General features: G+C 43.3%; 3 protein-coding genes across 3 annotated transcripts; all 3 read right to left on the bottom strand.

Moving 5' to 3' along the window:
• Positions 1-4,143: 4,143 nt before the first annotated feature.
• Positions 4,144-7,502, bottom strand: LOC140488966 (ferritin, middle subunit-like). Its single transcript, XM_072588194.1, has 4 exons — positions 7,401-7,502; positions 5,385-5,531; positions 4,918-5,043; positions 4,144-4,299 (listed from the first exon to the last, which is right to left on the bottom strand). The coding sequence occupies exons 1-4, from the start codon at positions 7,500-7,502 to the stop codon at positions 4,144-4,146; spliced, it is 531 nt and encodes a 176-aa protein (XP_072444295.1).
• A 2,626-nt stretch (positions 7,503-10,128) lies between these two features.
• LOC140488965 (ferritin, middle subunit-like) lies at positions 10,129-12,686 on the bottom strand. Its single transcript, XM_072588193.1, has 4 exons — positions 12,559-12,686; positions 11,235-11,381; positions 10,786-10,911; positions 10,129-10,320 (listed from the first exon to the last, which is right to left on the bottom strand). Exons 1-4 carry the CDS (start codon positions 12,658-12,660, stop codon positions 10,165-10,167), a joined length of 531 nt encoding a protein of 176 aa, XP_072444294.1. The 5' UTR covers positions 12,661-12,686; the 3' UTR covers positions 10,129-10,164.
• A 9,774-nt stretch (positions 12,687-22,460) lies between these two features.
• Positions 22,461-25,780, bottom strand: LOC140489056 (ferritin, middle subunit-like). Its single transcript, XM_072588297.1, has 4 exons — positions 25,679-25,780; positions 23,646-23,792; positions 23,037-23,162; positions 22,461-22,616 (listed from the first exon to the last, which is right to left on the bottom strand). The coding sequence occupies exons 1-4, from the start codon at positions 25,778-25,780 to the stop codon at positions 22,461-22,463; spliced, it is 531 nt and encodes a 176-aa protein (XP_072444398.1).
• Positions 25,781-27,635: the final 1,855 nt, after the last annotated feature.

Below are 27,635 nucleotides of genomic sequence, written 5' to 3'. Positions count from 1 at the left end.
TGATGGCAACTCAATGATAATGTCATTGTTCATTAATCTGTGACAATCTTCACACGCCTGGATATTAAAAAAACACTAGAACTGTATTTGGTCAGCTGAGAGCAGACGTTCTGATAAGCTTGACCAAACTAGAGGAGCTGAGTTAATTTTTTTCCTCGGAGGACTCTTCTTCCTGACTCCTGAATGACAGTATTGAAACACTGACAAAATAATAGTTCCAGGGGTGGCAAGAATGGTATTACCACTCAACTATTCATACAGTGACCCAGGCAATGTTCAGTTGAACTGGGTTCAAATCCGACCATGGCAGGTGGCAGAATTTGAATTCAACAAAAAATAAAAATCTGGAATTAGGAGTCTAATAATGCTGTGGGCAGCGTGGTGGCTCAGTGGTTAGCACTGTATCCTCACAGCACCAGGGTCCCAGGTTCAATTCCAGCCTCGGCCGACTCTCTGTGTGGAGTTTGCACGTTCTCCCCGTGTCTGCGTGGGTTTTCTCCGGGTGCTTCGGTTTCCTTCCACAATCCAAAGATGTGTGGGCCAGGTGAATTGGCCATGCTAAATTGCCCCATGGTATTCAGGGATGTGTATGCATTAGTTAGGGGATTGAGTCTGGATGGGGTTGCTCTTTGGAGGGTCAGTGTGAACTTGTTTGGCTGAAGGGCCCGTTTCCACACTGTAGGGATTCTATGACCGTGAAGCCATTGTTTATGGGCAGGAAAAACTCATCTCGTTCACTAATGTCCTTTAGGAAAGGTAATATCCCACCCTTACCTGGTCTGGCCTACATGTGACTCCAGACCAACAGGAATGTGGTTGACTCTAAACTGCCATCTGGGTAATTAGCCATGAGCAATAAATGCAGTGACACCCACACCCTGTGAAGGGGTTAAGAAAAGTCTTCATTTCTGAAGCTAGAACCATACAATCCCTGCAGTGTGGAAGCAGGGATTCACCCATTGAGACCATACTGACCTTCTGAAGAGCATCACACCCATACCTACCCCATCAGCCTGGGGTAGGTCCGTCATCGTCACTGAGTCTGAATCCTGGAACTCCCTATGTACCAGCGCAGTGCGACCACCACACGGACAGCAGCAGATCAAGGTGACAGTCCAGTGTTCCACCTAAATACTGGCTTCACCAACCAATCTCCCATCACCAGAATAAAGTGAATGGAAGACTTAATAAGGTCTGAAATTTGGAACGTTTCACTTTATTTCTTATTAACTACGTTATAGTGAGGAGAACTGTAATGTTGAACTTTTAACTTTTATTTTATCTTTCTACTTTTTACATCAGGTTTTGTACCTGGGTCCTTTGTATCTAAGATGGTGCAGTAAATGGCCACATTGTGAACTTTTCACTGTATTCCTATTAGGCCATAAAACCTAATTCCAATATTACAGTGTTATTTCCAGGTCTGTTTCAGTTTCCTGTTTCATTATGTGAAAAATCACACACCACTAGGTTGTAGTCCAACAGGTTTATTTGGAAACACTAGCTTTCAGAGCTCAGCTCCTTTATCAGGTGGTTGTGGAGGTTAAGATCAAGGTCATGGAATTTATAGCCAAAGAATTCCAGTGTCATGGAGATGTGTGTTATTGTCTAAGCCAGACCACTCAAAACATTCTTAAACAGGCAACCCAGACCATAACTTTGCAATTTGTTTCACTAAGTGTAGAGTGAAAATTACCCAGAGTAAGATAACTAGGTTGACTACTAGGTTTAAAAACAGACAGAAATTTATTCACAAAATTGCACAATGAAACACAAAGAACAGAATAAAAAACCTCTACAGAACTCAGTCTATCTAAACTAGACTTAATTATGATGTTCCAAAATATATACAACAGGCCCAAAAAGCAAACCCTTAAAACACAGTGAAAAAAAAGGAACATAAGCTTACAAGTTGAAGTTAGCAGGGCAGAAAGAGAGAGAGAGATAGAGAGAGAGATAGCCTGTTTTCACAGAGCTCACTGCTGAACTCCCAACTAGTTCTGGACTGAACTGATCAGCTAGAGAGCTGACCACTCCCCTTTCATTACACAGGTCACTTCTAAACCATGACTACTTTGGCCAGAAGTCTCATCTGTTTACATATAAACAAAAGGCCTCTCAAAATCCTTTTAGTCTCTGTACCAAACCAGACTGATCCGAGCCCGGCGTGGTTTATGACCCATCCGACAAAAAAAATCAAGGACACAATATTCCTGAGAAAAGGAACAGCTTTTAGAAAAATAGGGACTTGCTTTGTGGCAACTCCCCCTCAAAAAATGAACCATCAATACCAAAAGATGGCTTCATTTTTAAAACCCTTCTGAAACCCGATTAATAGTCCAAACATACATATACACTGTACTAATTATACACATGCAAATATACAAAACCACATGCGAATTCAGGCTGTGGCACACCCCTCACCGAACGCCTCCTTATCTCATTCCGGTCTCGATAACACATCGGTAATCACATTTTCACGACCTGCCGCCTGCACAATTGTCACATCGAATGGCTGTAACAACAAGCTCCATCTAAACAGGCTGGCATTTTTGTCCTTAAATTTCTCTACAAATGTCAATGGGTTGTGATCAGTGTATACGACTGCCTCAGATGCATCGCTGGTAACATCAACTCGGAAATGTTGGAATGCCAACACCAAGCTCAAAGTCTCTTTCTCCACCATTGAATATTTCTGTTGATGTTATTAATAACTTATTAATTTCTCCACCTTCAATTTTAACAGTCCTCTTACTTCATGCCCCCAAATTATTTCAAATGGACTGAATTTGGTGGATTCATTCAGTGCACTTCTGATTGCAAAAATTATAAATGGAACTCCCTTACCAAATCCTCTGGATAATCCTGTCCATAAACCCTCAACATGATCTTTAGTGTTTGATCACTCTCGTGCTCCCTGTGACTCTGGATGGTACACAGTAGATTTGAATTGTTTTATTCCCTAACTCAAAAGATGTGCAGGTTAGGTCAATTGGCGATGCTAAATTGTCTGTAGTGTTCAGGGATGTATAGGTTAGGTGCATTAGTCAGGGGAAAATTTAGGATAATAGGGTTTTTTTGGGGGGCGGGGGGTGGGGAGGGGATGTGTCTGGGTTCATTACTCTAAAACAGGGGGAGTTGGGAATTGTTGGGCCTGTTTCCACAGTGTGGGGCTTCTATGCTATCCATAATCTCCTTGAGTGTGGATGTGAAGTTTGATTCTTGATCAGACTAGATCTCGGCTAGTCTGTATCAAGTTTAAAATAATAATAAAAAAGATTAATTCCTCTATAACCCTTTTTGCTGTTATATTGTGTAACAGGACTGCCTCATCGTTATGCTCATTGTTAATAATAATACCTTATTCCAGCTTTCTGTTTGAGGTAGGGGACCCACACAATCAAAACACTTGCGGAAGATTCCTCAAATACTGGAATAGGTATTAAGTGTGCAGGATTTTAGTGCCTGCGATCTTCCAAGTTGAAGTATGTGAGCTGGCTGGTAAAATTCAACTACATCCTTATGTAGTCCAGGCCAGGAAAAGTGCCTGTATTTTAGATAGTTTTCCCTCAAGCCTAAATGACCTCCAGGTGGTAACTCAGGTGCCACTCAGCACCTCCTTTCAATCCCTACTGGCAAAAAAAAAGAGAAATCTGATGTACTTCTGCCCATTTCTCATCTCCTTGAATGTGTGTTGGCCTTTATTTCCTCACTAAGAAATCATCGTCATGGAATATGAAATTCAGGCTCAGTTTTCACCACCTGACTCCCATTTGCTGAGGGGAATATGATTAAAACTGCAACATCTTAGACCTGCCATGCTCATGGAAGAGCTACACTACTGACTAAGGAAGGGAATAAAAGCACAGAACCCAAAATTGTTAGCCTTTTGAGGCTAAAAAAAATCAGAAGAGGGGACGATCCAGTGAAAATCATGACTGGAATTTGGATAAACCAAAGAATATTCTGGAACAAATTCCAAACACTTGCAAAATGCAAATTGACAAGTTAAAGCCAGTGATCAGAACAGGTAGTGGGAGAGATCAACTTTTATTTCCAAATTTCTTCACTACATGTTCTTGGAGGAATTCTCCCAATGAGAGTTGGATACAAAACAGGCAAAGACTGCAGTCAAAGGCCCCACTAACTGCTGTCCTCCAGTGAGAGCCTGTCAAACAGGTACTCTCCCAGCCCATTCTCAGGGGCTCCCAGACGCTTCAGGTTGGTGATGTAGTCCCCAAGTCGCTTGATGATCTCAACCTCCTCATCCAAATAGTGAGTCTCCAGGAAGTCACACAGCTGGAAGGAAAGCAGACAGTCATATTACAAGGAGCCAGAATATGGAGATTTGTTCTCTCCACGAATATTTTCACTCATACTGCTTTAGATGGTCAGTCCTTCACAGGATCTTCAAATTTGAAGAAACTTCCCAAAAAGACATTAAAAAAAAGCACTTAAGATCTTAGTATTTATACAATGGTGCAAGACCTGAGCCATGAGAGTTTGAAGTGTGGTCACTTGTCATGTAGAAAGTTCAAAGGGTACAGCAAGCTCCCAAAGAGGGGTCTAATTCTAAAGTATATAATCCTGGCTGACAGGGGAATGGGTATAGGCTGCTCCACACACAAGACAGGGCCATAAGCTTTAAACACTGCACAAGAAAAATGGCACCCAAGTTTGATCATACTGAGGCAGTGCTGCATGGTAAGCTTCATGCATCAATTTGGGAGACTGATTGGAATCTGTAGACTTAAGAAAAGTGTCATCGAGTCAGTTGGTATCAAGAGTCCCTGTTCAAGTAATTGCCAGAGTATTGAAACAGATCATACCTACATGATGTTACATAATTAGTATTAGACTTGGAAAATTAACAATTGTCTAGCAGTGATGAGAGAGTGATGAGGTGGTGAAGCTTACATGAGGGTCAGTCTGGGCAGTGGCGAGTTGGTGTAGATCCAGCAAACTCTGGTTCACATTCTTCTCCAGATCCAGGGCAACCTGCATTGCCTGCAGACCGTTACCCCACTCATCCCTCTCTGGCTTCTGAAACATGGAAACAAAAGAGAAAGGACAGATCAGTTATGAACTATCAGAAGACTGCCATCATCTTGTCTATTTATACTTTCCCTCAAATCTGACATCTCATTGTTGATGCTATGGGATAGAATACACTTGGGAGCCCATGTACATTATCAGATGAATCTGATATGCAATTAATGCACAATAATGTGGAGATATTGTGGTTTTGGCCAGTACAGAGATCAGATAGGCAAAACTCCACTTCAGGGTGTGAAAACCCTGAAACTGATATGAAGCCATATCATGAGCATCCATTTCTTCTCTCCAACCCCGCCCCGCCCCCCCTCCAACTTCTCTCTCCCCACCTTCACATCCTGGAGGAGGACTCTGCCTCCACGCTGATTCTGGAATTTCAGCAGCTTCTCTGCATGTTCCTGCTTCTCCTGGGACTGAGCTTTGAAGAACTGGGAGAAATGGTGCAGGGCAACATCATCCCGGTCAAAGTACGACATCTGAAAGAGAACCATTTACATCCCATTAGCACATCACTGGCCCCAATTCTAGTTGGGAGAAGTAGAAACTAGTGTTTTCCAGCTAGATCTCACTTCTCTCCAATAGATTGGGAGAGTCATTACCCAAGGTCACGTGTTCCAATTTGAACATTTGGGAAAATCCAACATTTTGGCCAAGTATCAGGAAATCTAGACTATTCAAGCAAAGAGTATTCAGTCAAGGTCAAATTCTTTTGAGCACGAACAAACATGCAGCATTTAATAGTGGCAGAGAGACAAGTCAATACGCAACACATTGGGAATGAAGACAAACTGGGAACTTCATAGATCCTGAGAATGTTGGAATTAAGGACATTTCTAAAGGAATAGGGCCATGTTAACAAAATCTGAAGGTCCTGAGAGCAAGGGAGGGAAATACAGAATTCTTTCAATAACAATTTTTAAAAAGACTAATTTAAAAAAGTATGACCAGGCAACATAAATGCTTCATTCAAAGTGGATAACATCTTGATAAAGAGATGTTAACAGCAAGTGATAGGAAGCTGTAACCCAACTGGGGAAAACTAATGATAGCTGCTGCCTTTATTTAATCTGTCCAGTAGGTGTCCCCATTCCTTCAACATGGAGACCCCAATTCCCATTCAACCATCATATCCTACTACAGAATCCCTAGTGTTGGAACAGGCCATTTGGCCCAACAAATCCACATTTACCTTCTGAAGAGTATCCCACACAAACCCAATCCCTTATTTTAATTATCTGGTGGCCCAGCGGTTAGCACTGCAGTCTCACAGCACCAGGGATACAGGTTCAAATCCAGCCTCAGGTGACTGTGCCAACCCGACACATTCTCCCCGTGTCATAGAGGGTTTCTTCCAGGTGCTCTGGTTTCCTCACACAGTCCAAAAGATATGCAAGTCAGGTGACTTAGCTATGCTAAATTGCCCATAGTGCTAGGTGTATTAGTCAGAGGGAAATGGGTCTGGGTGGGTTACTCTTCAGAGGGTCAATGTGGACTGGTTGGGCCAAAGGGCCTGTTTCCACACTGTAGGGAAACAAACCTCATGCACCTCACCTACATATCCTTGAACACTATGGACAATCCACCTAACTTGCACATCTTTGGATTGCAGTAGCTCAATTGTTAGCAATGCACCAGGCACCCAGGTTCAATTCCAGCCTCTGGACACTGGACAGTTTGCACATTCTCCTCACATTTGCGTAGGTTTGCTCCAGTTTCCTCCCACAATCCAGAGATTTAGAGATCAGATGGATTGGCTATGCTAAATTGCCTAATGTTCTGTGCAGAAGTCAGAGGTAAACATAGGAGAATGGGTTTGGGTGGGATACTCTTCAGAAGAGTCAGTGTATACTTGTTGGGCCAAAATCTATTGTCCCCAAAACAGTAGGGATCACAGACATACAGAATCAAACCCAAATCCCTGACAGAGGCAGCTGTGCTAACCACAGCCACCACACCAAACCAACACAGGGAGGTACTCTGGTGATAGTCCTGGGACATTGGTGCTTATGGCAGTCACACACAGAGCATGTGTTTTAGAGACATCTTGACAGTGTGTTCCATCCATTACATTCAGTAACCTATTTACACACCCACATCCTATCCCACGACTTCTGTAATATTACCATATAGTTAGCTAGGGGTGAGTACTACCAGAAACAGTAACAGGCTAATGTCAATTTAGACAAAAAGAAACATCAGAAGTATTACAGTACAAAAAAAAATATATTCAGTCCAATATCTGACCACTAACATGACAACACAATCCCTTAGTTTATTCCCACTTCAAAAAAAAGAGTAAAATGTTTCTTAATAGATATCATTTGAAACCCAGAAGCAACACTCACCAAAGACTGATAGAGATAGGAGGCAGTGAGCTCCAGGTTAATCTGCTTGTTGACAGCAGCTTCACAATCCTGGTGATAGTTTTGACAAATCTGGGAAGCCATTTCACAAAAGCAAATACTTTCCTCCAAAAGAAAACTCTCAAAAACACAACCCTTACCACGTACACCAAAAGCCAACACCAACTACATACAAATACTCCCCTCCATCAGATTTGAACTTATACCTCAGGAGTTGAGCAGCAGCTCAATGACATAATCAGTGGTGACCAATCACTCTTGTTAATCAATCGATCAGCTGCCATGTCCAATCAAGTTTCAGTCAGAACAGGATGAGATTTTGGAACTCAGGATCAATTCAGAATCGATAACTCATCGATGATGGAATTGCTGATGGACCTCTGATCTCCTTTTCAAGGACAAACTCTGAAAGGGTTTGAAATGGACAGGAGAAGGAAGCTTGGATTGATGTGTCATTAGGACAAGTACAAAACTTAAGGGAATTGGTTTTGCTCTGTTGGCTTATAGAGCAGTATGATACCAACAGCATTGGTTCAATTCCCATCACCGGCTTGAGGTTACCATGAAGAACTCTCCTTCTCAACCTCTTCCCTGCCTGAGGTCTGGTGGCCCTCAGGTTAAATCACCGCCAGTCGCTTCTCTCCAATGAGAGAGCAGCGACTATGGTACTACAACAACAAAACTTAATCACGGGTATAATGTCAAGGCTGGTGGACAAAGAGGTGGATATTATGGTCATCAATTGCTGAAAAGAAAATATATTCCAACTCCTCATTTTGACACTGTGTGGGGAAGTGTATGAAGAGAAGGCCGAAGTCAATTGGCAGAGTTATATTGGTTTGTTACTCTGAGGATCCTATTCCCCGAATGTTTCAATATCAGTGTTGGCACCTCATTGAAAATAGAGCGTCATTTTCAGGAAATGAGTTCAGAGCAATAGAAGCAGTATGTTTACAGGTCACCCAATAGAAGCATCTTCTGATAGATTGACCACTGAATCCCTTCAGTGCAAAAAGAGGCCATTTGAGTCATCGCATCCCAACTGTATAACCCCAGATGGGATTTTTATCACCGCTAACGAACCTAACCTGCACGTCTTTGGGAGGAAACCCAGGCAGAGACAGGGAGAATGTGCAAACTCCACACAGACAGTCACCCGAGGCTGAGATCGAACCTAGGTTCCTGGTGCTGTGAGGCAGCAGTGCTATCTACTGAGCCAAATGATGATGTTGTGGAACTTCCTGTGATCGCCTTATAGATTCAATCAGACACAGGAAGCTCAGTTTATAAACCAAGCCCCAACGTGCTGTCCCTGTCAAAGTCTCCATGTCTAATTAGTTGTCAGAATCATATTGCGGGAACACCATTGCGTTGTATTCAGGTCGAGTTAATTGTCTGAAGGATGACAATCTCTCCAGTGTTTGTGATGTAATATTTTCTGGCAGGTGCACATCAGACACTGTCCATTCAGCCCAATTGCTCCGTGCTGATGTGCTCAGTGAGACAATATTGTTTCTAATGGGAGGGGAGGGGTGGGGAGGGGGTGGGAAGAAGATGGGAGAAGGGCTGGTTCAGTGAGACGGGGGGCTAACTGGATGATAGCAGTGAGGAGCCCACAGCACGGCTCCAACCGGCCGTGGGAATTCATGGAGCTCCTAGCTCCTCTCAAACCCCGCACTAATTCTCTCTCTCTCTCTGAGAAAAGAGATGCCTGTGAGCTTTTGTAGATTGCAGCTGCTGACCTTATCCAGGGTCAGGATCAGTTCAGAAATTGTTTGAACTCAGTTTCTCAAATATTGTTGGTGTGAAATTCTACACAGAAATTTACCAGGCTGGGACTGGCAGGGTCAAAGGTCAGTACAGCAGGAGTGCACTGTGGGTTTGGAGTTGGGTTTTATAATTGGCCAGTCCTCATTGCTCACACCATCTTCTATCTGAGCTGACAAGGGATGGATAGATGGTTTTGGTCAATTTGCCGGGCACACTTCTTTCTGATATCAGTGGAGTTACTGAGACTGTGTAGGGAAACCCCTTCCCTTTACCTCAAGCAGGAGATAGGTAGGGAAGGTGGAAAGGTATGGCAGAAATACTCATTACTACCAGTGGGAATGTGGAACAGACCAAGATAATATAATTAACGTTCCCATTTGGATTGGCATGCTTCTCCACTGGATCCGAACTGGCTCATTGGAGAGGAGACCATTTGCCCCATCATATCTGTACCAGCCCCTCTTTCCCACACACTGCAAAGGAAGACTTTAATCTAAAAGGTCTTGCTGGCAGAGTATTCAATGGAGCTGTATGCCCAATTCAGGGCAGTTGGTCTGAATCCCAGCCTATGTTGGCTCCAAACCAATCATGTATATAACTTGCGGCTAACTCCCTTCCACCTGCCGACTTGATGAATAAGGATGAAGTGTAGAACGCAGCAATGGGCTGCAAAGACTAACATTTCAGGGAATCTAAATTCTGCACTGGTACTCCAGTACCATCCTCCCCATCTATAGCAGGAAGAGATCAGTGTGATCACCAGGAATCCGTTAGGTCACAGATTGTTCTAACAGAATGCAAGCTCCTGTAAACTGACACTAAAACCAGTATCAATGAAAGGAATGACAGGCATTGGACAAGGTCAGACTATTTTTTATTGTTTTCAAATTATCCAATATAGCCACTCATTTCTTTAGTACAAGTTCCTTCTAAGTTATCCAGGGGTGAGGGAGTTAGGCAAAGACAGTATGTCCCACTAACTGCGGTCCTCCAGTGAGAGCCTGTCAAACAGGTACTCTCCCAGCCCATTCTCAGGGGCTCCCAGACGCTTCAGGTTGGTGATGTAGTCCCCAAGTCGCTTGATGATCTCAACCTCCTCATCCAAATAGTGAGCCTCCAGGAAGTCACACAGCTGGAACACAGGAATATTACAACTCATTACATGAGCACAATCCAAGACAAGTTTACAATTCCCACTGCAAAAGGGATTTGGCCATATAGCTCCAGAGACAGGAAAATTCAGTTAGCAGCTAGAGAATTTGTGTCAGTGAGGATAATACAATTTTAGCTGCTTAATCATGCAGCTTCTTAACTGGAGACGCTGCATGTGATGAACAGTGATCATTCCACTGCAATGGTCCTGAATGAGGATTCAGTGGCCAATCTCACTTCAGCACTCCCACCAGATTAGAATCCAAGTCCCTCCTTGACTTTAAGGAACAGTTGTAACATTGTGGCCATCAGTATGGATCTGGAGTGATCAATGTTAGGTCTAGACAGTGTTGTATTATTGAATTTCAAACCCACAAAGACCAACCAGTGAGGTGTTACCCTGAGGGTCTGGCAGTGAGGAGAATGAGGAGGTGGTGAAGCTTACATGAGGGTCAGTCTGGGCAGTGGCGAGTTGGTGTAGATCCAGCAAACTCTGGTTCACATTCTTCTCCAGATCCAGGGCAACCTGCATTGCCTGCAGACCGTTACCCCACTCATCCCTCTCTGGCTTCTGAAACATGGAAACAAAGGACAGTTAAGGATCAGAATAACCAGCTGTTTCAGGTTGCTTTCACCTTGCACATTTGTCAATGATATTAAAAAGGAGCCACAAGAGTCAAACAGGTCAATATATTCCACTCCATGGTAAGGAATATAAAGAATTCTCTGCTCCTCATACATCTCCCCTACACAGCAGATTTCAGACTGGTCTGTGGGGCTGATCCCAAGATCAGACAGACAAAGCTCAACTAGAACTGGAATCCCCACACCCCTTCAGGATGTGAAAGCTCTGTCACTGACTTGAAGCCACATCACGCAAGCTGCCATTCCCACCTTCACATCCTGGAGGAGGACTCTGCCTCCACGCTGATTCTGGAATTTCAGCAGCTTCTCTGCATGTTCCTGCTTCTCCTGGGACTGAGCTTTGAAGAACTGGGAGAAATGGTGCAGGGCAACATCATCCCGGTCAAAGTACGACATCTGAAAGAGAACCATTTCCATCCCATTAGCACATCACTGGCCCCAATTCTAGTCAAAGATATACAGCATGGAAACAAACCCTTTGGTCCAACCGGTCCCTGTTGACTAGATACCCCAACCCAATCTATTCCTACCTGCCAACCTATATCCCACCAAACCCTTCCTATACATATACCCATCCAGATGCCTTTTAAATGTTCAATCGTACCCACCACTACTTCCTCTAGCAGCTCATTCCATACTAGTACCAGTCTCTGAAAAAAATTGCCCCTTGGGTCTCATCTTTCCCCTCCAACCCTAAACCTATGCCCTCTTGTTCTGGACTCCCTGACCCCAGGGAAAAGGCTTTGGGTATTTATCCTATCCATGCCCCTCATGATTTCTACAAGGTCACCTCAACCTCTGAAGAAACAGCCCCAGCCTGTTCAGCCTCTCCCTATAGCTCAAATCCTCCAACCCTGGCAACATCCTTGTAAATCTTTTCTGAACCCTTCCAAGTTTCATAACTTTTTCCAATAGGAAGGAGACTAGAATTGCATACAATATTCCAAAAGTGGCCTAACTAATGTCCTGTACAACCACCCCCCCACAACTCCTGTACTCAATACTCCTGACCAATAAAGCATACCAAACACCTTCACCGTCCTATCTACCTGCAACTCCACTTTCAAGGAGCTATGAACCTGCAGTCCAAGGTCTCTTTGGAGAGAGACACTCCCAAGGACCTTACCATTAAAGGTGCACCAGTCCTGCTAAGATTTGAACACCTTCACTCAATACACCGAGTTCACCTCCTAACCAGTAATATTTAGTCTTTGCCCAACATTAGAAAGAGAGCACTCTGACCAAAGTGTGAATATATTGTTTTTAAGCTGAGACAGCTACAAAAACATACAACATCTCCTTCAGTGAAAAAGGAGGAGTCTGACAACTGAATAGACTTATAATACTCCATCAGGAAAAGTTTAGATAGTGGACTCACCCCACTACTCTTCAGCAAGACATCACATCCTTCAGCCAGATTCAGTTACTTTTAAGCATCAAAAGTATTTTAATCATTAAAATTACATACATAGAACCAAGCTGTTTTAGTGACTATGCAGTAGCATAGAACAAAACAAACAAATACTAGAGTTTGACTCTATCCAAAGATTGAGTTAACACCACAGAGACTCACCAAAGACTGATAGAGATAGGAGGCAGTCAGCTCAATATTAATCTGTTTGTTGACAGCTGCTTCACAATCCTGCTGATAGTTTTGACAAACCTGGGAGGCCATTTTTTTTATTTTTTTTGTTAATACAACTGCTAAATAACAAACACCCTCTATAAACATCCACTATCTTGGAAATTGGATTTATACTCTAGGAGCAGACCCACAATTTATTAAACAGGAAATGACATCATCAGTGATGCTAATCACTCTTGCTAATCAAGCAAAGAGCTACCATGTCCAATCGGATTCCAGTCAGCACAATATGGGATTTTGGGTCCCATGAGCCAATCAGAATGTTAAAGGTCTCTTTTGATGGCAACTCAATGATAATGTCATTGTTCATTAATCTGTGACAATCTTCACACGCCAAATGCAAACTCAGTAAGTGTCTATAAACGCTTATGAAATATTCATCAGAACCTTGTCCTTAATGGGCTGCGTACATAAATTGATCAACCAGAAACACCAGTGATTTATTGGTGGTAGTTAAGAGATGACAATTGCCTCAGGTGATTTGATGTTGGGTAAAACTGTTCAGTTGTGTGTGGTAGCAGTCCTGGATATTGAAAAAAAACCACTAGAACTGTATTTGGTCAGCTGAGAGCAGATGTTCTGATAAGCTTGACCAAACTAGAGGAGCTGAGTTAATTTATTTCCTCGGAGGACTCTTCTTCCTGACTCCTGAATGACAGTATTGAAACACTGACAAAATAGTAGTTCCAGGGATGGCAAGAATGGTATTACTTCTCAACTATTCATACAGTGACCCAGGCAATGTTCAGTGGAACTGGGTTCAAATCCGACCATGGCAGGTGGTGGAATTTGAATTCAACAAAAAATAAAAATCTGGAATTAGGAGTCTAATAATGCTGTGGGCAGCGTGGTGGCTCAGTGGTTAGCACTGTATCCTCACAGCAACAGGGTCCCAGGTTCAATTCCAGCCTTGGCCGACCCTCTGTGTGAAGTTTGCACGTTCTCCCCGTGTCTGCGTGGGTTTTCTCCGGGTGCTCCGGTTTCATTCCACAATCCAAAGATGTGTGGGCCAGGTGAATTGGCCATGTTAAATTGCCCCATAGTGTTCAGGGATGTGTATGCATTAGTTAGGGGGAGTGGGTCTGGATGGGGTTGTTCTTTGGAGGGTCAGTGTGAACTTGTTTGGCTGAAGGGCCCGTTTCCACACTGTAGGGATCCTATGACCGTGAAGCCGTTGTTTATGGGCAGGAAAAACTCATCTCATTCACTAATGTCCTTTAGGAAAGGTAATATCCCACCCTTACCTGGTCTGGCCTGCATGTGACTCCAGGCCAACAGGAATGTGGTTGACTCTAAACTGCCGTCTGGGTAATTAGCCATGGGCAATAAATGCAGTGACACCCACACCCTGTGAAGGGGTTAAGAAAAGTCTTCATTTCTGAAGCTAGAACCATACAATCCCTGCAGTGTGGAAGCAGGCCATTCACCCATTGAGACCACACTGATCTTCTGAAGAGCATCACACCCATACCTACCCCATCAGCCTGGGGTAGGTCCATCATTGTCACTGAGTTTGAATCCTGGAACTCCCTATGTACCAGCGCTGTGCGACCACCACACGGACAGCAGCAGATCAAGGTAACAGTCCAGCGTTCCACCTAAATACTGGCTTCACCAACAAATCTTGCATCGCCAGATTAAAGTCAATGGAAGACTTAATAAGGTCTGAAATTTGGAACATTTAACTTTATTTCTCATTTACTACTTTAAAGTGAGGAGAACTGTAATGTTGAAGTTTTAAATTTTATTTTATCTTTCTACTTTTTACATCAGGTTTTGTACCCGGGTGCTTTGTATCTAAGATGGTGCAGTAAATGGCCCGATTGTGAACTTTTCACTGTATTCCTGTACCTCTGCATTTGAGTACATTAGGCAATAAAACCTAATTCCAATATTACAGTGTTATTTCCAGGCCATCTGTGAAAAAAAAGGAACAGAGGCTTACAGGTTGAAGTTAGCAGGGCAGAAAGAGAGAGTTAGAGAGAGAGATAGCCTGTTTTCACATAGCGTACTGTTGAATACTCAACTAGTTCTGGACTGAACTGATCAGCTAAGCAGCTGACCACTCCTTTTTCATTATACAGGTCACTTCTAAAACATGACCACTTTGGCCTGAAGTCTCATCTGTTTACATATAAACAAAATGCCTCTCAAAATCCTTTTCATCTCTGTACCAAACCAGACTAATCGGAGCCCAGCCTGGTTTATGACCCATCCGACAAAAAAAATCAAGGACACAATATCCTTGAGAAAAGGAACAGCTTTTAGAGAAAAGGGTCCAGCTTTGTGACCTGTGATACAGTAAACAATCTTAAACTAAAACTTTCATCTTTTATAATGGGATGTGCTGGTTTCTGTTCTTTGATATGTAAATCCCAGAATTTCTTTTAAACTACATTCTTAAGACAGCTCAGCCTTTTACACAATAGGTGTGAGGTCTGTCTGTGTCCCAATTCTATGTCAGACTGATAAAACTTCTGTACAGTTCTACAGAGTTTCACATGGATTCATGCAGTTTTTGAGCAAAATAAAGCGTCATTCTGCAAAAACAAATTCACCCCATAAACTTACATCTGTGTGCATGTCAGATTGAGTTTCCTTACAGATGCCTTGGGCAAAATTTGTAATCCTACACTGTTTCGGTCAGGATCAATGAAAGTGGATTTTTCTTTCACATCAGGAGTTCCTGGGATATTGCAGTTGGGAAATTGTGAGTGGAATTTCTCCAGCTCTGTGTGGGGAAGGTTCCAGAAAAATAGTGAAAGGGTTGTGTCAGGGAGGGCTGTCCTGCGTATTCCAGTGACCGAAGGATTGAGAGGTGGGTCAGATACCCATTGAATAAAGAAGGACAACCGACTTAAATAGTTAAGGCCCTAACAGAGGACTCAGAGGTAACAGAGGGAAGACTGTGTGTCTAATTCAAGTAGGTGCACTTTACTATCTGGGTGCAAATTATGATTTATGATTTTCATTTCAAACTAAGCAGTCTGGTACTGAAGGTACTTCCCTTAGCTTCCCAATCATCTGGTTGAATACATGTACAAGCAGATTTAAAATCAGCTGCTTACCTGCTGTTATCAGACGTTTGAAGAGAATTCTCAAATGTTATGTTGATCTCTCTGTGTGGCTGTAACACTACATTCTGCACTCTGTTCTGCCACCCTGAGACACTTTGTATGTACGAGCTGCCTGGTAGAGCATGCAAAACAACACCTTTCACTATATCTCGGTACATGTGACAACAATAAATTAAATCTTAAATATAGAGGGATGTGGAAACCAAGATAGAGCTGTGTTTACAGATTATAAACAGATGGATATGTCCTAATGTGGAACAAAGGGCTCAGTGGTTAGCACTGCTGCTTCACAGCACCAGGGTCCTGGGTTCAATTCCAGCCTCAAGTGACTGTCTGTGTGGAGTTTGCACATTCTTCCCAGTGTCTGCGTGGGTTTCCTCCAGGTGCTCCGGTTTCCTCCCACAATCCAAAGATATGCAGGTTAGGTGAATTGGCCATTCTAAATTGCCCGTAGTGTTAGATGCATTAGTCAGGGGTAAATATAGGGTAGTGGAATGGGTCTGGTTGGGTTAGTCTTCGGAAGGGCGGTGTGGACTTGTTGGGCCGAAGGGCCTGTTTCCATACTGTAGAGAATCTAATCTAAAAAAAACCTGAGATTGCTGGAAAAGCTCAGCAGGTCTGGCAGCATGTATGGAGAGAAATCAGAGTTAATACTTCAGGTCCAATGACCCTTCTAATGTGTGTTCCTTGGGTCTTCACACCAGTTCAGGCCAGATTTCTAGGGTTCTTTTAAGCAACATTTATTACGTGGTACCAAGACCATAGAGCCATAGTTCAGGTCCTGACCTCCCAGCAGAGTATGAGCACATGACCAGGGGAGATCACAGTGACATCACAACTTACCTCAGAAGCACATCACTTAACCCTATCCCTAGAAGATGGCCCTAACCTAACGTTACCCAAACATCTCCTTATGGAAGAATTCCTACTGAACATTGAGGAGCAGAAGCATGTGAGAAGAAAGCCACATGAGGGGGCAGAGAAATGACTTTAAGTGTTTTTTGTAGTTTTCCAATGTCAGGGAAAAACACCTTATGGTGTCAACTTGGAGTTTTTTTAATTCCCCCATCACATCTTTATCATAAGTACATCAACACTTATAACATGGTTGTGAATGATTCCAAACACTGGTCCCCTCAGTCTGAAGAGGAACAGGGAGAGTCACTGGGAGACAGAAACCTTCTCATCTGTTCTCCATCCTCCAGTTATCTGAAGGGAGAGTCAGAGTAATGATAGCAAAGTCCTAGCATTCTCCTTCATATGTTTCATACAAGATTCCCAGTCCAATTTTCGGGGGCCAATGAGTTCAAATTTCTCCACATCGTTGGCAGGGTTTAACCAACACCATCTAACTTAGATCACACAACCTTTGACAGGTATTAAAAAAAAATCCAGCTGGTTCACCAAATCCTTTAGGGAAAGGTATTGACAGTTCTTACCCAGTTTGGTCCAGGTGGCTTCAGTACTTCATTCATATGGATGGCATAATTAACCCTGAACTGGGCGAGTAAGCAAATCAGTTCAATGGATATTAACATGGTGGGGGGGGGGGGGGTAAAAATGATGGTTTTCGTAATCATATCCTGTGAATTAGCAGAGCTCTATGGATGCATGGAAGAATCCTTGCTGATTTTTCAGTATTTTTCTGTCAATTTTGGTTTGGAGCTGAAGAGAACTTGACTTTCTTTTTTGAAGCTGCTAGTGGTTTAAAAAGAACAAATCAAAATGTCATAGAGATGGAAACAGACCATTCGGTCCAACTTGTCCATACCGACCAGAAATCCTCACATATTCTAGTCCCATTTACAGTCATAGAGTCATAGAGATGTACAGCATAGAAACAGACCCTTCGGTCCAACCTGTCCATCCTGACCAGGTATCCCAACCCAATCTAGTCCCACCTGCTAGCACCCGGCCCATATCCCTCCAAACCCTTTCAATTCATATACCCATCCAGGTGCCTTTTAAATGTTGTAATTGTACCAGCCTCCACCACTTCCCCTGGCAGCTCATTCCATACACGCACCACCCACTGCGTGAAAAAGTTGCCACTTCGGTCCCTTTTATATCTTTCCCCTTTCAACCTCAACCTATGCCCTCTAGTTCTGGACTCCTCCACTCCAGGGAAAAGACCTTGTCTATTTACCCTATCCATGCCTCTCATGATTTTGTAAACCTCTATAAGGTCACCCCTCGGCCTCCGATGCTCCAGGGAAAACAGCCCCAGCCTGTTCAGCCTCTCCCTATAGCTCAAATTCTCCAACCCTGGCAATATCCTTGTAAATATTTTCTGAACCCTTTCAAGTCTCATAACATCTTTGCAATAGGAAGGAGACTGGAATTGCATACAATATGCCAAAAGGGGCCTGACCAAGGTCCTGTACAGCCGCAACATGACCTCCCAACTCCTATACTCAATACTCTGACCAGTAAAGAAAAGCATACCAAACACCTTCTTCACTATCCTATCTACCTGTAACTCCACTTTCATGGAGCTATGAACCTGCACTCCAAGGTTCCTTTGTTCAGCAATACTCACTAGGACCTTACTCTTAAGTGTATAAGTCCTGCTAAGATTTGCTTTCCTAAAATGCAATACCTTAATTTATCTAAATTAAACTCCATCTGCCACTTCTCAACCCATTGGCCCATTTGATCGAGATCCCGTTGCAATCTGAGATAACCTTCTTCGCTGTCCACTACACCTCCAATTTTGGTGTCATCTGCAAACTTACTAACTATACCTCTTATGCTCACATCCAAATCATTTATATATATGATAAAAAGTAATAGACCCAGCACTGATCCTTGTGGCACTCCTCTGGTCACAGGCCTCCAGTCTGAAAAACAACCCTCCACCACCACCTCTTCTACCTCTGAGCCAGTTCTGTATCCAAATTGATAAATCTCCCTGAATTCCATGTGATCTAACCTTGCTAACCACTCTCCTATGGGGAACCTTGTCGAATGCCTTACTGAAGTCCATATAGATCACTCTACCTCTCTGCCCTCATCAATCCTCTTTGTTACTTCTTCAAAAAACTCAAACAAATTTGTGAGACTTGATTTCCCATGCACGAAGCCATGTTGACTATCCCTAATCAGTCCTTGCCTTTCCAAATACAAGTACATCCTGTCCCTCAGGATTCCCTCCAACAACTTGCCCACCACTGATGTCAAACTCAGCTGTCTATAGTTCTCTGGCTTGTCTCTGCCACCTTTCTTAAATAGTGACACCATGTTAGCCAATCTTCAGCCTTCTGGCACCTTACCTGTGACTATTGATAAAACAAATATCTCAGCAAGAGGCCCAGCAATCACTTCCCTATCTTCCCACAGAGTTCTACGGTACACCTGATCAGGTTCTGGGGATTTATCCACCTATATGCGTTTAAAGACATTCTATTACTTCCACGTCCTTTACCACAGTAAATACTGATGCAAAATACTTGTTTAGTATCTCCCTCATCTCCTGAGGCTCCACACAAAGGCCGCCTTGCTGATCTTTGAGGGGCCCTATTCTTTCCCTAGTTACCATTTTATCCTTAATGTATTTGTAAAAACCCTTTGGATTCTCCTTAATTCTATTTGCCAAAGCTATCTCATGTCCCCTTTTTCCCCTCCTGATTTCCCTCTTAAGTATATTCCTACTTCCTTTATACTCTTCCAAGGATTCATTTGATCTATCCTGTCTATACCTTACATATGCTTCCTTCTTTTTCTTAACCAACCCCTCAATTTCTTTCGTCATCCAGCATTCCCTATACCTACCAGCCTTCCCTTTCACCCTGACAGGAATATACTGTCTCTGGATCCTTGTTATCTTATTTCTGATGGCTTCCCATTTTCCAGCCGTCCCCTCACTTGTGAACATCTGCCCCCAATCAGCTTTTGAACGCTTTTGACTAATACTATTAAAATTGGCCTTTCTCCAATTTAGAACTTCAACTTTTAGATCTGGTCTATCCTTTTCCATCACTATTTTAAATCTAATAGAATTATGGTCGCTGGCCCCAAAGTGCTCCCCCACTGATACATCTGTCACCTGCCCTGCCTTATTTCCCAAAAGTAGGTCAAGTTTTGCACCTTCTTTAGTAGGTACATCCACATACTGAATCAGAAAAGTTTTGTGTAACTGCTTAACAAATTCCTCTCCATCTAAACCCTTAACACTATGGGAGTCCCAGTTTACGTTTGGAAAGTTAAAATCCCCTACCATAACCACCCTATTATTCTTACAGATAGCTGAAATCTCTTTACAAATTTGGTTCTCAATTTCCCTCTGACTATTAGGGGGTCTATAATACAATCCCAATAAGGTGACCATCCCTTTCTTATTTCTCAGTTGTACCCAAATACCTTCCCTGGATGTATTTCTGGGAATATCCTCCCTAAGTACATCTGTAATGCTATCCCTCTACAAAAACACCACTCCCCCTCCTCTCTTGCCTCCCTTCCTGGAGCATTTGTATCCTGGAACATTAAGCTGCCTGTCCTGCCCATCCCTGAGCCATGTTTTTGTAATTGCTATGATATCCCAGTCCCCTGTTCCTAACCATGCCCTGAGTTCATCTGCCTTCCCTATTAGGCCCCTTGCATTGAAATAAATACAGTTTAATGTATCAGTCCCACCTTGTTCTCTGCTTTGTCCCTGCCTATCCTGACTGTTTGACTCACATCTTTTCTCAACTGTACCAGTCTCCGATTGATCTCTTTCCTCACTATCTCTCTGGTTCCCACCACTACCTCCTTACTCACTTAAATCCTCCTGAGCAGCTCTAGCAAATCTCTCGATCAATATATTAGTCCCCTTTCAATTGAGGTGCAATCTCACCTTCTTCTATCAGTTACTTCTGCCCCAGAAGAGATTCCAATGATCCAAAAATGTGAATCCTTCTCCCATGCACCAGCTCCTCAGCCACACATTCATCTGCTCTATTCTCCTATTCCTGCCCTCACTAGCTCGTAGCAACAGGAGTAATCCAGATATTACTACTCTGAGGACTTCCTTTTTAAATTCCTGCCTAACTCTGTAATTGCTCTTCAGAATCTCACCCTTTTCCCTTCCTATGTTGTTAGCTCCAATGTGCACAATAACCTCCTGTTGGTCCCTTACCCCTGGAGAACATTCTGCACTCTCTCTAACGTTCCTGATCCTGGTAACAGGGAGGCAACACACCATTCTGATTTTTCACTACTGGCCAGAAAAGTCTGCCCGTGTCTCAGACTAGAGAGTCCCCTATCACAAGCGATTGCTTGGAACCTGATGTACTCCTCTTTGCATTAGAGCCAGTCTCAATACCAGAAACTTGGCTTTTCGCGCTACATTCCCCTGAGAATCCATCACCCTCTACATTTTCCAAAACCACATACTTGTTTGAAATGGGGATAGCCACAGCAGACTCTTGCACTATCTGCCTACCTCTTACCTTTCCTGGAGTTAACCTATGTGATTAAATGTGGCTTTTCTCCCTTCCTAGAACTACCATCGATCACACCACCTTGCTCTTGTAAATTCCTCATTGCCTCTCACTGGCATCCCAACCAATCCACTAGGAGAAAGTGAGGACTGCAGATGCTGGGGATCAGAGCTTAAAAATGTGTTGCTGGAAAAGCACAGCAGGTCAGGCAGCAAAGGAGAATCGACATTTTGGGCAGAAGCCCTTCTGAAGGGCTTATGCCAGAAACATTGATTCTCCTTTGATGCTGCCTGACCTGCTGCGCTTTTCCAGCAACACTAAGCTCCCAACCAACCCAGTCAATCTGATAGGATTCAGAACAGCATTTATTGCAGATATAATCCTCAGTAACATGTAAACTCTCCCAAAACTCACACAGCCAACAAGAACATAATCACTCTACTGAAGGGCAACTTTTGCTTCTTCCAATCTGCAGATCCAGAAAGTGCAGTACAGTGGAGGGGCAGGAGGGACAGCCCAGTGCTAGCTTAGTACAGTGGAGGGGTGTGGTGCTAGGAAAAGCACAGTGGGTTGGCAGCATCTGAAGACCAGGGGCAACATATATTTCAAGTCTGAGCTCTTCAGAGTATTTATCAGGAATGCACATCTCTGAAGAGCTCAAACTGGAGACATCAACTCCCCTATTCTTCAGAAGCTACCTGATTGGCTGTGCTTTTCCAGCACCTTTTTTGTCCATATCTATGCCTGGTCAGTCAAACATTGCATTGTCAAAGTCCTTTAATCTGGCCAATTTTGTTACCCTTAGTAATCCTTTAAACACTTGTGTGTCTGTGACCAGGGGCAGAAAGTGTGATTTTTAACAATAGTAATTGGATTACCTGGCTTGCTTCCCACCTCGAATTGTTTTTATCTTAAAGTACAAATACACAAGTGTCTAAAATTGGTTATTTGAAAGCCCAGTTAGGAACTATTGGTAAAAATGAAACCATCTAAATTTCCAATGCTGCAAATATAGTTGAAATGCTGATTTAATTCAACTGCCTTAAACAGCAGCCAACCTTAGACTGCAGTTGCATGCCCTTTTTAAGAACAGGGACATTAAAGATAGACACATGTTGACATAATAGATAGCTCCTCAAGAAAAAGCCAGACTTCAATAGCTGTCAGATAAAAAGTGGTACTGGAGATCTGAACAATGAAAGATTTAAAGTTCAACTAGTGAGACAGAACAATTTAATTCTTTATTACAAGTTTGACCAAAGAAGGACATTGTCCAGGTGGCGTTGGAAACAAGTAGACAAAGTTTACAAGAGATAATACACTCCATGCCCCACTAACTGCTGTCCTCCAGCGAGAGCCTGTCAAACAGGTACTCTCCCAGCCCATTCTCAGGGGCTCCCAGACGCTTCAGGTTGGTGATGTAGTCCCCAAGTCGCTTGATGATCTCAACCTCCTCATCCAAATAGTGAGTCTCCAGGAAGTCACACAGCTGGAAGGAAGGTAGAGAGAGCATGTCAGCTGTTACAAAGGAGTCAGAAAATGGGGTAGTTTCACTACTTTTTAAAAAAATGTACACTCTTGTAGTGAAACCGCTTTCAGGAAGCGATTCTACCCCATAAACAAAACAGTTTACTTCAAAACTCAGACTATGTCCCAAATTGCAGCTAACGAGAAATTTTGTTAAAAGAGTAAAGTCTGACGTTCATAGAAACTTCACTGACTAGAACTGGAAAAAAAACAACAACTATCACATAATTGGAAAGGACCAAATGTGCACAGCACAATTCTATAGACAGCTTGTTTTTAAAAAGTCCTTCATTCACTAGTTGACCAATGGGATAGCTCCTTGCTCCAGGAGGACATGACCACTTCATCCACCACATGCAGGGGAGGGGGAGATGAAGCTTACATGAGGGTCAGTCTGGGCAGTGGCGAGTTGGTGTAGATCCAGCAAACTCTGGTTCACATTCTTCTCCAGATCCTGGGCAACCTGCATTGCCTGCAGACCGTTACCCCACTCATCCCTCTCTGGCTTCTGAAACATGGAAACAAAGGACAGTTAAGGATCAGGACAAAAACATGTTTTGCATTGCACACAGCTCCCTTGTTAAAAAGAGTGGACCCTCCACTATGTGGAGAAAGTAATCAATGTCATGTCCACATAATGGACAAGATTAATGAAGGAGCACACTTTGATCTTGTGACAGTACTTCGTACAAACAGAATCACTTTAAAACCCCCATGAGCCCAGCCACACTACCAGACCTCTAGCCTTAGATCAAATGTACTATCAGGAATTTTAACTGAACATAGAAATAATGCATTAATCCCTCAGACATATACCTCTCAGAAAAAACCCAGAGCTTAGTCTGGGTAAGATGACAGAATGACAGGTGAAACCCAGCCAAGAAATATTCCCACTTCGCACTCACCCCACCTCTTCAGGAAGTGAAAACCCCATCACTAACTTGAAGCCACATCACGAGTGAAACAATTTTGCCACCCCCCCCATCCCCACCTTCACATCCTGGAGGACGACTCTGCCTCCACGCTGATTCTGGAATTTCAGCAGCTTCTCTGCATGTTCCTGCTTCTCCTGGGACTGAGCTTTGAAGAACTGGGAGAAATGGTGCAGGGCAACATCATCCCGGTCAAAGTATGACATCTGAAAGAGAACCATTTCCATCCCATTAGCACATCGCTGGGCCACATTCTAGGTCCAAGTACAGGACTAGTCCAGTCTAAAATTCAATATATGTTAGACTTCCAGTATATTAAAAATGGTTGAGAACCCAGTGTTTTCAGTTAGCCATTTGATGCTTAGCTTTTTCCACAGAGTGAAAGTTCAGTAGGATGAAAAGGAAAATCACTGGTAAATTACATGCAATTTACTCCATTCAACATTAACCAGAGGGAAATATCCAGTCACCAATATATTTCTGAATAGAAGAAGGAGAGATAATTAGATTACCTACAATGTGGAAACAGGCCATTTGGCCCAACAAGTCCACACTGACCCCCTGAAGAGTAACCCACCCAGACCCATTCCCCTACACTATATTTACCCCTGACTAATGTACCTAACACAAAGGGCAATTTGCCATAGCCAATTCACCTGACTTGCACATTTTTGTATTGTGGAGGAAACTGGAGCACGCAGAGGAAACTCATGCAGACACAGAATGTCTATGTGGAATTTGCACATGGTTGCCTGAGGCTGGAATCAAACCTGGGTCCCTGGCACAGATAGTGCTAACCACAGCTGCCTTGCCGCCCTAAAACTGATAACAGAACAAAAGGTAAGGAGTAGACCACTCAAGCCGATTCTGCCATTTAAATGAAAGAGTAACCATGAAGTTGCTGCAAGGCACTACAGTTTCCCCTCACTGACCAAGGTTACTTCAGCAAATATCTTACAAAACCTATAAATCCTACCACTTAGAAGGACATGGCCACACCACCTGGAAAAAAGGGGCCCTTTTATTTCAAACCAGGCTGGCATTCTCCATTTCTTCACTGTCATTGTGCAGATTTTGACCCATCCCAGCAACACCGAGTCCTCACACGGAGGATCAACCCCTCCTCCAGGAGAAGGGATGGGCCACAATGGCTGCCTTACCATGGACACCTCTTGATGAGTGAAAGCAGAATAAGTAGATCTCAACTGAGGACTACTTAAGGCCAGGCTATGACTAGCATTCACTTAAATACTTCTACTCAAGCCAAATATCATTGATAAACACAGCCATAATCCCTATTGCAGTCTCAAAGAGTGTATGTTTGTTTTGGATCACCACAAAAATCAATGCTAGCAAGGGATTTGAAAGTAGCCCAAAAAAAGGATAATTAGCCATTGGTACATCTATGCCCACAATATGGTTGGCCCAACTTCTATCTAAAGGAGATAGAGAATTCTAGTGTGGAAGGTCATTTAGCCCATCAAGTCAACACCAACCCTCCTAAAGAGCATCCCACCCAGATCCACACCACTACCGTATGTGCATAACCTGCATTTTACATGGCAAGCACACCTATCCTGCACATCACTAGAACTATGACATGCTAGACTAATCAATCTACCTAACCAGCACATCTTTGGACTGTAGGCAGAAAGAAGAGAGGAGAGTCTGTGTGGAGTTTGCATATTTTTCCCCCCAAGGGTAGAATTAAATCCAGGGCCCTGACAGTGAGGTAGCAGTGCTAACCACTGAACCACCATGCCACCCTAAAAGTATCCAGTTTTCACAATCCTTGAGGGTGGGGGAGGTGGAAGGGTAAGAAAAGAGGAAAATGACAGTTACTGTCAGTCACAACCCAATAAGATTGTAAAGTAACCCCAAGAAGGCTTCACCCACCATACATCACCTGAAGACCAACTGGGACAATCACTTATTTTACATCACAGTCATATCCCATTGTTCCAATAACATTTATCTTGACTCTTTCAGTAAAAGCAACAGAAGTCAAGAGTATCAAGTTAATTAGAAACAAGAAAAACAGTTTAATTCACATAATAGCTTTAATATTAATCCCCACTGAGACAACACTTACCAAAGACTGATAGAGATAGGAGGCAGTGAGCTCCAGGTTAATCTGCTTGTTGACAGCAGCTTCACAATCCTGGTGATAGTTTTGACAAACCTGGGAGGCCATTTTTTTTTTGATAAATACAATGTTACTTTCCTCCCCAAACCAATTCAAAGCCCAATCATAAACTTAGGACAAACACCAACAATACCTAAAACAGTACTACCTTTGACTTTTTATTTATACCCAAGGCGCAGACCCTTATTTTTATTAAGCAGGAAATGACATAATCAGTGATAGCCAATCACTCTTGTTAATCGGTTGGTCAGCTGCCATGTCCAATTAGCACAGGATGGAAATTCGATCCAGCAGTCAATCAGAATTGATAACTGGTTGGTGATGGAATTGCCGATTGATCTTTAACCTCCTGCACAAGTGCAAATTCTTTAAGTATAGCTACCTGAAAATGACACCAAAACATATTCTAAAACTTCACTATTGTATCTGAGGTTGTGAGTTAAGACATGGGAGGGAAGGCTTCATGGTACACTGACAAGACCAAGCAGATGCGACGGCAATGATGAATAGGCACTGCGCAACAGTCACCAGACAGGGGTGTTCCCTCCCAGTCCAAGGAACACTTCAGTGGCCACGGACATTCAAGTGACCAGCCTCCAAGGCGGACTTCAGGATACGCAGCAACGCAGGGTGGCCGAGCAAAGGCTGATAGCCATGTTCTGAACCCATGAGGATGGCCTTAGCTGGGTCCTTGGCTTCATGTCACACTACAGGTGACCCAACTACACTATACACTCTCTCACAAACACACACACTCACACAGACTCTTTCGCATACACACACACACATACACCCCACACGCACACACCCTCTCACAGGTTTACACTCCATCACTCCCACACACACTTTACCAAGCATGCACACACACAAACACGCACTCTCCCATGCGCACACTCATATTCTCTCTCTGTCTCATGTATGTACACACACATATAAGTCTTTGGAGTGAATTTGCATTTGCAGATACATTCTATTTTGCTCAAAAAATGCATAATCTGCAGGAAGTCAATGCAGGCAATTAATCCACGTCATATTTTATAAATTCCAACTTTGAAAATAGAACCAGTCTGACTCAAGATTGGGATACAGACAGACTCTAACCTCACACCTTTAATGCATTGTCTGAGCTGAGATGTCACCTTTTTTAATAAAACCTTAAGTTAAGTTGAGAAGGTAACTTAAAAGTAGTTCTGGGATTTACATATTAATGAACCAAAACCTGCAACCAAAGATGTAACAGCAATCTAGGTTTGTTCAATATAGCATTTCTCTTGCTATAAATTGTATCTTTTGATCCTGTTCCACAACCACCTGATGAAGGAGCAGCGCACCGAAAGCTAGTGCTTCCAAATAAACCTGTTGGACTATAACCTGGTGTTGTGTGATTTTTAACTTTGTCCACCCGGTCCAACACCTGCTCCTCCACAACATGGCCCTAGTGACTTCAACACGAGAGGGTATAGGTTTAAGGCAAGAGGGGAAAAGATTTAAAAGGGGACCTGAGTAGCAACTTTTTCAGAGGGAGGGTGCTGTGTACATGGAGTGAGCTGCCAGAGGAAGTGGTGGAGGTGGGTACAAATACAGCATTTCAAAGACATTTAGACAGATACGTGAATAGGAAGGTTTTACAAGGACATGGGCCGTATGCAGGCAAGTGGGTCTAGTTCAGTTTTGGAAACCCAGACAGCATGGACAGGTTGGGCTGAAAGGTACATAAGACTCTGACTCTAATGGTGTACAACAGCATGTTCCTTTAGGGTGGCATGGTGGCTCAGTGGTTAGCACTGCTGCCTCACAGCACCAGGGGCCTGGGTTTGATTCCAGCCGTGGGTGACTGTGTGGAGCTTGCGTGTTCTCCCCATGTCTGTGTGGGTTTCCTCCCACAGTCCAAAGATGTGCAGGT

The sequence above is a fragment of the Chiloscyllium punctatum genome, chromosome 18 (assembly GCF_047496795.1).
Source record: "Chiloscyllium punctatum isolate Juve2018m chromosome 18, sChiPun1.3, whole genome shotgun sequence".
NCBI lineage: Eukaryota > Metazoa > Chordata > Chondrichthyes > Orectolobiformes > Hemiscylliidae > Chiloscyllium > Chiloscyllium punctatum.
The sequence above is the reverse complement of the archived record's forward strand: the minus strand, read 5'-3'. Positions and strand labels throughout refer to the sequence as shown.